Source organism: Crocuta crocuta, unplaced genomic scaffold (assembly GCF_008692635.1).
Source record: "Crocuta crocuta isolate KB4526 unplaced genomic scaffold, BGI_CrCroc_1.0 scaffold223, whole genome shotgun sequence".
In the NCBI taxonomy this organism is placed as follows: Eukaryota; Metazoa; Chordata; class Mammalia; order Carnivora; family Hyaenidae; genus Crocuta; species Crocuta crocuta.
This window is the reverse complement of record NW_027529426.1, coordinates 5267985-5280034: the sequence shown is the minus strand read 5'-3', so window position 1 is coordinate 5280034 and position 12050 is coordinate 5267985. Positions and strand designations below refer to the sequence as shown.

General features: G+C 48.1%; 1 protein-coding gene across 1 annotated transcript in view; it reads left to right on the top strand.

Annotated features, from left to right (window-relative positions):
* TBC1D1 (TBC1 domain family member 1) overlaps nt 1–12050 on the top strand; it is a 220461-nt gene that overhangs the window by 135996 nt on the left and 72415 nt on the right. Inside the window, exons 13-14 of the mRNA XM_077758874.1 lie at nt 444–563; nt 1492–1631. Of these exons, the coding sequence (XP_077615000.1) occupies nt 444–563; nt 1492–1631 (260 nt within the window). The remainder of the gene's footprint in view (nt 1–443; nt 564–1491; nt 1632–12050) is intronic.

Sequence of the window (12050 nt, the reverse complement as noted above, 5' to 3'; positions counted from 1 at the left end):
AATCAGAAACTTCCTCATTAATTTTGGAGAATTATTTTTTTCCAGTTGGAAAGGAAAAGTCACTTTGGAAGATGGACTGATTTTTTTATGTTTTATTGTATTCTGGTAAGAATGCTTAACATGAGATGCTCTTAGTGCACTTTTAGAGCACACAGCCCAGCATTGCTAACCACGGGCACCATGCTGTACAGCAGGTCTCTACAGCTTATCTACGCGCATGACTGACTGACTGATGTTCTTGATTCACTCGTGGATTCCACTCATTTAAATAGGATTTTATTAACTGCATACAGAAGTTAAATCTCACTTGTAAACTTTTAAATTTCTTACCTGATGTAATTTTCTTAGCATGAGAACTAAAGTGTTTATTTTGAAGCTTATATTTTATACTTTTTGTGTTTGTATTTCTTCATCCTAAACTCTCTTCGCAACCAAACTCTCAGCATCTCCTACCGTAATGCCCTGCGGAAAAAACTTCGTTCTTCTTCCTCTGTGCCAAACTTTCTAAAATTTCTGGCTCCTGTAGATGAAAATAACACCTCTGACTTTATGAACACAAAAAGGTAGGGTTTACTTGAGATATATCAAGCCTGGGTACAAGTGTTGAACTATTGATATACAAGGATGTTCAGCTGTTTTTGTAACACTTAAATTATTTTAGCTAAAGGGTTGTATCTTTTTTCTTATACTTTCTTATCCAATGTCACTTAAAAAGAGTCAACTTGTTCCCCAGTTTTGACTAGGAGGAGTTTATTACTGCATTGCTTTCAGAAGCTTCAAGAAAGTCTTAACGGGTTCTATCAGGGGTAGCAGTGTTTCTGGACAGCAAGCGTAGGCCGTGGTGGACGAGTCGGGAGGTCTGATGTGTAAGCTACGTGACGACTTAGCTGCAGGTGGAAGGTACCAGGCTCCCCACCGTGTCCTGCAAATGGAAAGAAGATCACTGACTAGACTATAAGTGTTGTGTTGACATATAAATATGCTTTTATTGTAGTTTTAAAAATATAAATGTTAAGATTGTTGTTGTTAGCAAGTAACCACGGAATTGTTGTCTGGATCGGTCTGTGTAATTGAACTTTTCTCATGTCTGTGGCCCTCTGTGGAGATGCAGACCTGGGCCGAGAAAACGTCCCCCCCCCCCGCAGATCAGGGTGTGCGGTGCCCGTCAGCACTTTCTCTTTTTTGAAGTGGCACCAGGAAAGGAAATGGGAAGCTAATGATCCGTGGAGCATATTATTAATGCCTTTTACAGTGGAAATGAATTAAGGGCATGTAATCTTGCTCTTCTCATGAAATGCATCCTATAAGAAAGCAGTGCCTTCAGAGTCCTAACCCGCTGTGGGCTTGATTCAGCAGCCATAATTGTCTGATTATGTTCTTTTATACAAAGATAATTTATAATGTAGTGTTTTGTTTAAAAACAAAAAGTGAAGCCAAAATGCCCTATCACATGTTCCCGTCAGTCATCAAGCAATCATCTTGCCCTTTCAGGGACTTGGACTCCAAAGTTAACCACCTTGGCGATGCCAGCAGGACCCCCGTGAAGACGCGGAGACACTCCTGGAGGCAACAGATCTTCCTCCGAGTGGCGACCCCACAGAAAGCGTGCGATTCTCCCAGCAGATATGAAGGTACCGGACACTCTGGAAGTGAACCGGTTAGGTGCTCAGTGTGGGTAACAATGGTGCGTTGGGTGAAAGGAGAGCTGAAGTGGGATTTCAAGTCAGAATTGTCCCCCGGTGTTAAAGCTGCCTAGGTAAGGAGCTCACATGACAAGGTGCCGCGGTTTCCGGAGGGTCCCTGCGTTCCAGGGAAACCCGTGAGAGGACTCGCAGCCGCAGGCCCTCGTGTGACAGTGACACCTCTGCCGAGCCGCGGTGACGGCTCACCCACCGTGCGTGTGACAGCGTGGAGGCGCTCAGCCCGAGGCCCCCCCCTCGCCTCCTTCCCTCGCCCCGCGTTCCCACGTGTGTCTGCGTTTCCTGTCTGCCCTCCGAGGGTCGGTTCACCACTGCCTGGTCGTAGGGGTGCTCCCCGTCGCCGTGGTCTGGTTCCATATGTCCGTGCCTCTTCTGTGGCTGTTCCTCGGTCTGGAGTCGGGGGGAGACCATCTTGTGCCCTCCCGTTCCGCTTGTGTCTGCCAGGCAGAGTAAGCCCAAGTCTGTCTCTGGGCCTCCCTGTGTTGAGTTACAGTGTGAAAAGTGAGTTTAAATCCAGTTCTGAACTTAAAGATTTTTCTTGGCCCAGATTTGTCAACAGCAGGTATTTCTTTTCCATAATGTTCCTTAATCAGAAAACATTTTTTTTTTCTTTAGAAAAGCAACACAAAACAGTAGATGTTCAAAGATTACTTGAGTTCCTTGGGTCGCGTGTAACAGGCTCCTTCTTGTCCCTCAAAGCACTTCTGTGCATCTGTTAAGGAAGCAGCACAGGCTGCCCTGAGAGTTTCCAGAGCACTTCCCCGCTCCTGCCCTGGGGGAGGACCCCGGCCCCTCCTCATGCTCCTCACCCTCTGCCCCCTTTTTCCCTCTTCCTCCCTCCCCTCCCCCACCTCCCCAGAGTTCTCCCTAACATGTAATTTAAAAAAGTATTCTCTGCCAAATTATTTTAGAAGTTTATTTATTTATTTAGAGAGGGAGAGCGCGTGCAAGTTGGAGAGGGGCATAGAGAGGAGGAGAGAGAGTCATGGGCAGGCTCCACATGCTCAGCATGGACCTGACACGGGGTTCGAGCTCATGAACCATGAGATCATGACCTGGGCTGAATCAAGAGCCAGACATTTAACCAGCTGAGCCACTTAGGCGGCCCTCCTTTGCCAAATTAAACAAGAGCCTGGTTTAGGCTCCACCAGCTTTGCGATATAAATCATCAAACTTCACTTACCTTGAGTCGTAAAATGGATATAGTGAATGTTGGCCCTTCCAAGCTCATGGGATGACATTAAATTATAAATGCGAAAGTACTTTGGAAACCTAGAGACATATCAAATGTAAAGTGATACACTTTTTGTTAATGTTATTGAGATTGGATCGCTGGTGTTAAGCTTCCTATACTGTTGTTCCCCAGCAAGAGCAATATTAAAGGAACACTGAAAGACTGGGTTTATAAATACAGTCATATTTTTTTTTAAGTCATTAAATTGAGTTATTTCAGTGTGAATCAGCTTAGAAAGTTTAGGATTTCATTTTTGTAGACTCTCTGGTAATGTCCAACAGCCAGATGGTGTGACCTAGTTCCCTCTTTAAATTTCTAAGCCAAAGGGGTCTGCTGGGCTGGCGGCTGTGGAAAACAGCAGGCTTGTAAAGTGCACAGCCTAGGGGGCTGTACTTCGAAGGGAGCTCCGACCACTGAGGAAACACAGTGAACTCTGTAGGCCCTGCCCTGGGACCGCTTGCTTTTTGCCCGTGTGAGAGAGTGTGGCAAGTTCCCGGATGGGCACTGGTGTCTCCCAGTTGGTGTCTGAGGAACCGGAGTCAGAAGGTTAGTCAGTGCTGGCAACTGCTTCTCTGGAGGACCCCAAGGTCAAATGGGCGAGTGGAATGAGCTGCGGGCAGCACAAGAGAACGTGACCTTGTGTGGCCCGTCCGGTAGAAGCACCAACCCCACTGTGGGTGTTCAGCTTCTCTTTTTGGAAGCTTCTGTTTTTAATTGGTTTGGTCTGGAAATACTGTATGAAGCGGATGTTTCACCCCAAGCTGCATTCTTACTTATGGTGTTTGCCGTTGACAGGGCTCCTCGGTGAATTCTGGGCTAATCAACACTGTAGGGCAAAAGTTTGTAGGGAATGGATGGGATGATGGGTGGTTCTGCTAGAGGCCGGAGCACTGAGTGGATCCCCCCATACCCCGAAGCCTGGGCAGCACGCCTCTCAGGACCTGAGGACAGAGCACTTGTTATTTTCCGTCTCCCCCACTGGACACAGTGCTCAGGAGTACTGAAGGTCCACCTGGCAGGGCCCCCCAGGGTCCCTCGCTAATTGATGGAAAGCAGAGAGCTACCTTGGTCAGCACAGAAGGGCCTGGGGTGGCTGCGAAGGTGAACTTAGGGAAGGAATTTAGAGCTCATTGAGGGACCTCCTCTGAGGTCTGGAGCAGAGTGGCCACACTTAAGTCCCAGCTTTTCCCCTTAAGAGCCGTGAACTAGAACAAGCTTTCGAGACTTCTCCCCTGTGAACAGGATTAATTGTGCCTGTTGCCACACTGACTGACATGAGGCAGCATGATGTGTGTTTCTACTGACAATTTTTAAAAATGTTTGTTTATTCTGACAGAAAAGGAGAGACAGGGAGAGAGAGAATGAGCAGAGGAGGGGCAGAGAGAGAGAGTGGGGGAGAGAGAGAATCCCAGGTAGGCCCCACACTGTCAGCGCAGAGCCCCATGGGCGGCTTGATCTCACAAACTGTGAGATCATGACCTGAGCCAAGATCAAGAGTTGGATGCTTAACTCACTGAGCCACCCAGGTGCCCCTCTTCCGACCTTTTATTTAAAAGCTTTCAGAATTCATAGATTAGAAAGAAAATCAGTGAAGTGAAGGTTTCCAGTGTAAAGTTCTCTCCTGAGGTGTGGAAGGTCCCTCTGGTTCTCCGGGCGCCCTGCTTCTTCTGCCTCAGTCCTTCCACTTGGGGGCGCCGTGGAGCCTTCCTGCCCCTGGGGGCACTGCCTTGCTGGGTGGCAGGGGCGTGGATTCCTCTAACTGCCCACGTGAGCGGGGTGGCTGTGCCTCACTCTTCCCTGCCGCAGTGGGGAGGCCCGCCCGCTGAAGCGTTTCCTCCCAGGCCCTGGCAGCGCCCTGCGAGGGGGCGGGGAGGGTGGGGGAGAAGGGGCAGGGACCGGAGGGAGACGCAGGAGGGGGAGCTGACCTGTGATTTGTGGCCGAAACAGCAGAACAGCAGTAACCCCAGCAGTGGGGTTTCGAGGTTTAAAAATAGTGCCCCGGCATCTCTGCAGGGGTTGCAGAGACTGGCCTGTGGTGATGTGATTTACTCATCGAAACGGGCAGCAGTGATGGGCTTAAAACCCTAGGTGCTGGGAGGCTGGGAGCGTAGTAAGGGCCGTGGGCGACCGTGGGAAGCCGCCTGCCCCGTTTCAGAACAGTTCTAAAGTTTTAGATGAACTTCTTGGATTGAGCCACATCCGGCTCCCTGTCCGTCATCCCTGGCCTCTGAAGCCACACAGAACGGGCTTGGACTTCCTGTTCCTCAGATGGAAGGGGTTCCACTGCTTCCTCTCCAGCTCTTCCCCGGCCCAACTGCCTTCGTTCCTCATACAGATGACCGCTGAGTCCCCTCCAGCCCGAGCCCGGCCCCTGAGCACACGCTGCCCCGGCTGCGNGCCGCCTCTGACTGGCCACTCAGTGTTTCCTCAGGGTGGCTTCCCCTTCCTGATCTGTGTCTGCTCTGAGTAGTTAACTCACGTTCCTGGCTCTCACTGGATCCTCTCCGTGGGGCGGTAACTGTTACTTAAAAATTGGGCTGACTTCTACATGTACTCGAAAGAGATTTTTTTTTAAAAATCGGTTTCCCAAGCACCTTGTACCTGTGAAGTGCTAGAGCATTGGTTTTGGTCAGTCTTTTTGGGATTTTGTTTTTTTTTTTCTTCTTTTTTAATGTTTTATTATTTGAGAGAGAGAGAAGGGAGAGAGAGGACCTGTGCGCAAGTGGGGGAGGGGCAGAGAGCGGGACAGAGGGTCTGAAGTGGGCCCTGAACTGCCAGGCTGCTGACTGAACCCCTCAGGCCCTCCCTTTGGGATGGTTTTGAAGCTTGATTCTGGCGATGAGTAGATGAGCCCGTTGTGGAGAGCAACGTGAAGTTGTGGGGCCACACCCTCTGTGCCTTTAAGTGCTGAACACAGCCGAGCCCTGCGTAGACACTGCTCCCGCCCTGCCCGGCCCAAACTCCTCACGAGTCTCCCTCAGGCCCCAGCTATGCAGCTGTTGTTCGTCTCCGCCCCCTCCTGCAGGAAGGATCCGGGGAGGTCCCCATGTGTGCCAGGTGAGCACCATCGCATAGCTGTTCCCTCGGCCTGGAATGCTCTTCCCCGACATCCTCGTGATTCACCCCCTCACCTGCTTCAGACCATTCTTGACATTTCCTTTACAATGAGGCCCCTCCTGGCCACTGTGCTTCGGATCTGCACCCTCCCCTGCCACCTCCAGACATTCCCGACTGCCTTGTCCTGACTTGCCCAGGGCACTTACCTCCCTGGAGCGTGTTCTGGCCGTCACTTAGGATTCTGTCATTGGTTTCTCTGTCCTTATGGGTTTGATGACTTTTAACGGAAGACAAGTAAATTGCTCAGAGTTTTACAAACTTACTTGTTCATTAGTGATTTCTTACCTCCTTTTCCCTTCCTCCTCTGTAAGAACACGTCCTTTATGTTCTTTTTATAGAATTAAATACCATAAGAATTTTGGGGTTATATTGTAGGTACTCTGTATGAGAGGGGAAGAGAGAGAATGAAAGCATTTAGCACTCTGGGTTGGTATAATAATAATCAATTATGCTGTTACTACGGCAGGTGCTTTATAGGAATTATTTCCTTCCCAGTCAACCTTATGAAGGTTGGCATTTTTATTACACCCGTTTTACAGATGAGGGAGCAGAGGCTTGAAGTGGCTTAAATCACTCTCCCCAAACCACAGAGCCAGTGGGCAACAGGGGCAGGACTAGAACGCATGGTCTCTGCCCTGAGGCTCATGCTGTGGACTGCATACAGGCCTGGCTGTGGCCAGAGACGCACGGTATCACCCTGGGGTGTGGCTCCTTTCCGGCAAGGAGCTCCCCTGCAGGCACCTGCCCTGGCTATATTCTGTCTGTCCGCGGGTCCCCCTGTCAGCCAGGCACCCACATATTCCTGCGTCGTTTAACGTGTGGACTCGCCTCTGGTCAGCCGTCTCTTTCTCCATGTCCATGTTGGGACTGGAGTGTACAGGGGAGGGAGAGAGATTTCTCAATACATGTCTGTGAATTTTCTTCTCCCAAATAAGGCATCTTCATCCTCTGCCACTGTCTATTCCCCTTCTTTAGGGCACAGAGATGCCACTGCTTTCCGCTTGGACCCACACTGTAGCTCTCTGTGCACCCCCTGGCACCGGGGACTTCTTTAGGTCCTCAGACACTTACAGCCCCAAGGTCACTGCTTTGGCCAGACTGTCTCCTACAGAGTGCATGTTGCTAGAGGTGGCCTGTGGCTTCTGTGCCTGTCTTTCCCTGGGGGCTGGACCCGTGGGCAGCCCGGCTATCTGGGGTGGCCTCTCTGAGCTCATTCCCTGACTTGGGCATGGTGAACATAAATGTGTGTTTGCAGGGAACCCTGAATCGAGCCTATTTAAAATGTTTCAGATGCTCAGAGTGACTACCTGTGACTGTTTGTATTTATATTCTGTCAGTGCGAACTGAGGTTATTCAGATGGAAACCTTTTAGCCTTTCTTTCAAGCTAAAAAAGTGAGGCAGGTATTTGTACCATCCACCCATTTCATCTCACTTACAAAATACTAATAAAGTGCCAGTAATTTAAAAACTGTTTGCATAGTGCTAAGGATATGAGGGAAGGGGAAATAGAATTTCCTGTAACTTTGGGGTTCTAATTTTTTAATACTTGGGCTAAAACCCGGAGAAGATGGGTGTTACTGAGTGAGGAATATAGCTCTAACTATGGTGCTAAAAGAGAGGAAACTACAACGGCAGTGTGGGCAGAGGTGAAGACAGAACTGGGCAAATGTCTCCAACAACATCAGCCTGCCATGTAGTCAGGGGTGTTTCACTGTCTATGTACAAAATCTCTGTGAAATAATGAGGTTGCAAGAATCTGAATTTTATGTTTTGGAGACCCATCTGGAGTAGGTCGGCAGTTAATTTCTATTTAGAAATGTACTCACCTATGTCTGGTAGGACCAGCACAAACAATCCCAAATCCCGGGCTTGTATTTTTGTAATTCAACAGAGACTAACTGGTTTCTTGTAGGAATCCGTGCTTGACTTCAGCAAAGTCTAGGAGGGATGGTTTCCATTCTGAACTTCAGGGGGGCAACTCAGGTGTATGAATGCATTGAAGGGAAGCTGTAAGTGGGGGAATCACCACTTTGTACCTGAAGACTGGGCAAAGCAAATGTTTTTGTAAAAAAACAAACTTAGGTAGATCATCAAATAGAATACGGAGAGCTGCCTGGTTGCTCAAATTTAATGTGAAAGTCTTCAGTGATGCTTTAAGTTTGTGGTGACCACTGATGGCTACTGCCCCAGAAACTCCAGGAAAACACATGCTCCCTCCTTCGTGCTCTGACTTCTTTGGTTGAGGAGTTTGTGAGATGCTGAGTTTGTAAAAGGTCCGTGCTTGGTAAACTATACACTGCATAGACGTGGTATCATGGGGGTGCAGTTAAATATGCCGCGGGGCAAAGCTGCTTTGGGTTGGGAGTGGTTCGGCCCGAATTTATCGGCCCGGCCGAGTGCAGACCGTTGCTCCAAGGGGGGGGTCTGGCGAATTTGTCGGGCCTGCCTGAGCACAGACAGTTGCTCCGAGGGGGGATCTGGATGGCAGCCTTCCCATTTTTAGAGCCTTACCATGCTTGATCCCACCACGAGCCTAAACTGAACAGAAAGCAGGGGAGCTGCTCTCATCCCCGCAGACTAAGTCGAGAATGAACCTGTGTATTGAATGGCTTCCTCCGGACATGGCTTCGAATGTTCATGTGCTCAGGGTGCTCTGGGGAGTTTGTACAGAGACAGGTCTAGTCCTGGGGGGCCATGTGGATCCGGAGGGTCTCCCTTCCTAACAGGCTCCCCGGTGATACTGATGGTGCTGGTCCACCATGGGTAGCAAGGGCTCCAAACGAGCAACCATGGGAAAGCCAGCCCAGACTTTCTAGACCTCGAATGGGACTCCGGTGCTTCTTCCTGCCGCTCTGCGTCACTGCAGATGCCCTAAGGAGTCACCCACGAGTCTCAGACCTCCAGGAAATCTGGGTCACCAGTGACATTTTTTGAGGAGGTTTGTGCTGCCTGGAGAAGGAAAGAGTTTGTCTGGTGGGAAAAATGCAGTAATAAACATGCGCTAAAAGGGGTGAGACAAATTTGACATGTGCCAAATGAAAACAAACACACGGCACTCGACCTCTTTCCTGCCGCCTTATTTTCCAGGGACGCTTTGTGTCTTGGGTGGCCCCCAGGGCTCAGACACTGTGCAGGTGTTTGTTTTCTTAGCAGTGGGCTCTGACCTAACTGTCAGACCTACAGAAAGTGCAGAGAGTCACCTCCTGACCAGGTACTTGGTAGTAGAAACACTGTGGTTTTACCTCCTTGTGTATCATAGAAAAGATAATTTTTTGGTGTTAAATGGTTTTTTAGGTAACTCTCGACTCTGGAAAGAGGGAAAATCCTTATTTACCTTTGTGTGCCAAGGAAAGATTCTGTTGTTATTCTGATAACTTTCATTGAAGTGTTTCAGATCACATCGTGTGTTCACAGATATGACCATCAGTAGAAGCGATCAGGCTTTACATGCCTTGTTTAAAAGAGAAAAAAGGAAATCTGTCTAGTATGGATAAGATTTATTATTATAGTTAAGCAAATAGTCCAGTGAAACTAACATTCAGAGGGTTTTGTATTGTGACTATAGCTGTGTCTAGTTTATGATAAGTTTAATCTGTTGCGTTAGATGTAAATAGTAATGACTAAGACTAAAGAATATAATCTGAATCTTTATAATGATTACTTTATATCATAAAAAACATAGAAACTATTGTATAACTATGATTTGTGTTGTACAAAACCAAGTTTTCAGTAATTTATATACCATTAGTAAATTTTAATGGATCATATAAGCAGAATGACTACAGGTAAAACTTTACTGAAAATATGAGCATCATAGTGACAGCTCTATGACATTTTGTTTTGATCCCTGTTTCTTAGCTTTCACTGTGCACCAAAGTTCCCTTGGGGAGATTTTAAAATATGGGCTGCACCTGCCCCTCTGCATTCTGCCTCGCTGAGTCAGTTGCATATGGAGCCTGGGCATGAAATCTTAAAAAAACAAACAAACAACTAAAAAATATCAAAACTCCCCACAAAGGATTTTGATTGCTGTCCCAGTTGTCACTGGTCTAGACGTCAGAGGGTGACTTGAGGCACCATCACCACTTGGTGGCAGTGTTGTTCCCTGCATCGTGATGGTCCTGCGTTCTTTCCAAGCTCAAAAATCCCTTTTCTTCCCTGTGATTTTGTTTTTGGGCTTGTTTTTGTTACAGTACGTATCTTCTTTGCTCATTTACAGCTTATTTGAATGGAGAGCCACCTTCTGAAACTGAGATGTCTTTCTCTTTCTACAGGGTTTTAGGGTGTGGGTAAAGTAAGAAAGAAAAAAATGGTCTCTGATTGCCAGAGCCCCATGGTTTTTTAAAATAGTTCTTAATTTACTCTCTATTTAACTTTGCTTTTCTGTGGTGAGTGAAGACCAGGTTCAAGATAAAATATCACAAGCTGGAAAGCTGATTGTTTGTGGATTCCTGTAGTCTGAAGCTACTAGAACTTTTCCCCTTTATTGTGCTTCTTGGCGTGTCATTACCAACGATGGGAAGCCATAGTGAACGGCAAGATTTTGCCTTGGTTTGCTATTTCTGTGCATGATAACAATTGTAAGTGAGCACTGACAGAGCTTTTCCTAACTAACCATTGGTGTTTAAACAATCTGTCCTTAACACTTGGTGCCAGGCCTGGAGCTGAGGTGGTTGATGATTCAGAGATACCATCTCAGCCTCTGCTGCTTGGCAGGAAGCCTGCGGGGCTGAAGGCCAAGGGCTTGGGCACTGGGGGCCTTGGGGTCGGAATGGCTGGCTCTGATCCCTGCCTCCAGCACCTGAGCTGGCAGAGATTTCCTCCTTAGGGCTAAGCTTACCCCCGAGCCTGTGCCTGTGTGCCTGCAGGATTAAAGTCCAAAGTGGAAGATCTTGATTTGTCACCTTTCAGTCTTGATCTGTAGGTGGTAGGGAGCCATCGACATTTATAGAGCGAGGAAATGGTAAGTAGTTTGAAAATACTTTCAGGGGAGTGAAATCAGTAGACCTATCTGAACATGAAGCAGCCTCAAAATCAGGGCGGGACTAGGGTGAGGCAAGCAGGTGTGTTGCCTGCAAAATTTAAAGGAGACACTCACTCTCAGGGACCCGCAGGTACTGACCCTGCACCTCTACATAGTCCTGAGAATGAGGATCTCCTTAAATATTGCACCCGAGGTGCCTGCCTCCCACATAACCCTCTCGGCTCTTCTCACAGTTGTGCGGTTTACCCTACTGCCTGCTCATGTGACCTGGACGCCTCTCCCAGGCAGGTTAGCTTAGGTGTGAAGACGCAGTTGGCAGGAAGGGGTTGCTTTGTCTAAAAAGGGCTTTATTGCAATATAAATCATATACAGTTCACCCATTTAAAGTGTACAATTCATTGTTTTTATCCCTGTACTCACAAAGTTGTACACGCATTAGCACAATCTAATTTTAAAACGTTTTAGTCCGCCCAGAAAGAAGCCCATGGCTGCCACTTCCCATACGTCCCACGCCTCCTTCAAACCTCACACAGCTGCTCATCTGTTTTCTGTGTCTCTCAACTGCCTGTTGGGAACGTGTCATATAAATGGAATTGCACCCTCTGTGGTCCTTTGTATGTGGCTTTCTTCACTTAGCATGTTCTCAAGGTGCATCATGTTGTGGTACATATTAGTGCCTCATTCCTTTTTATGGTCCATTAATAGCCCATTGTATGGAGGGGCCACATTTTGTTCATCCGTTTACCAGTTGAGGGACATTTGGGTTCTCCCCGCCTGTTGGCTGTTAGGAACAGTGCTGCTGTGACCATTAGGGATGTGTTTTTGGGTGGATGCATGTTAAGAAAGGGTTTTTATGGATGAGCTGGCGTGAACCCCTCCTCCTCTGAGGGGGTGCTTTGAGTTGTCACTTGTGACTCTGACCGTTAGACCAGCGGGAACAGCGGGATTTGGTGCCCCTGGACCAGGCTTCTCTGCCGGCTGGCCTGATTAGCCTTTCTCCTCCTTCAGGCTGAG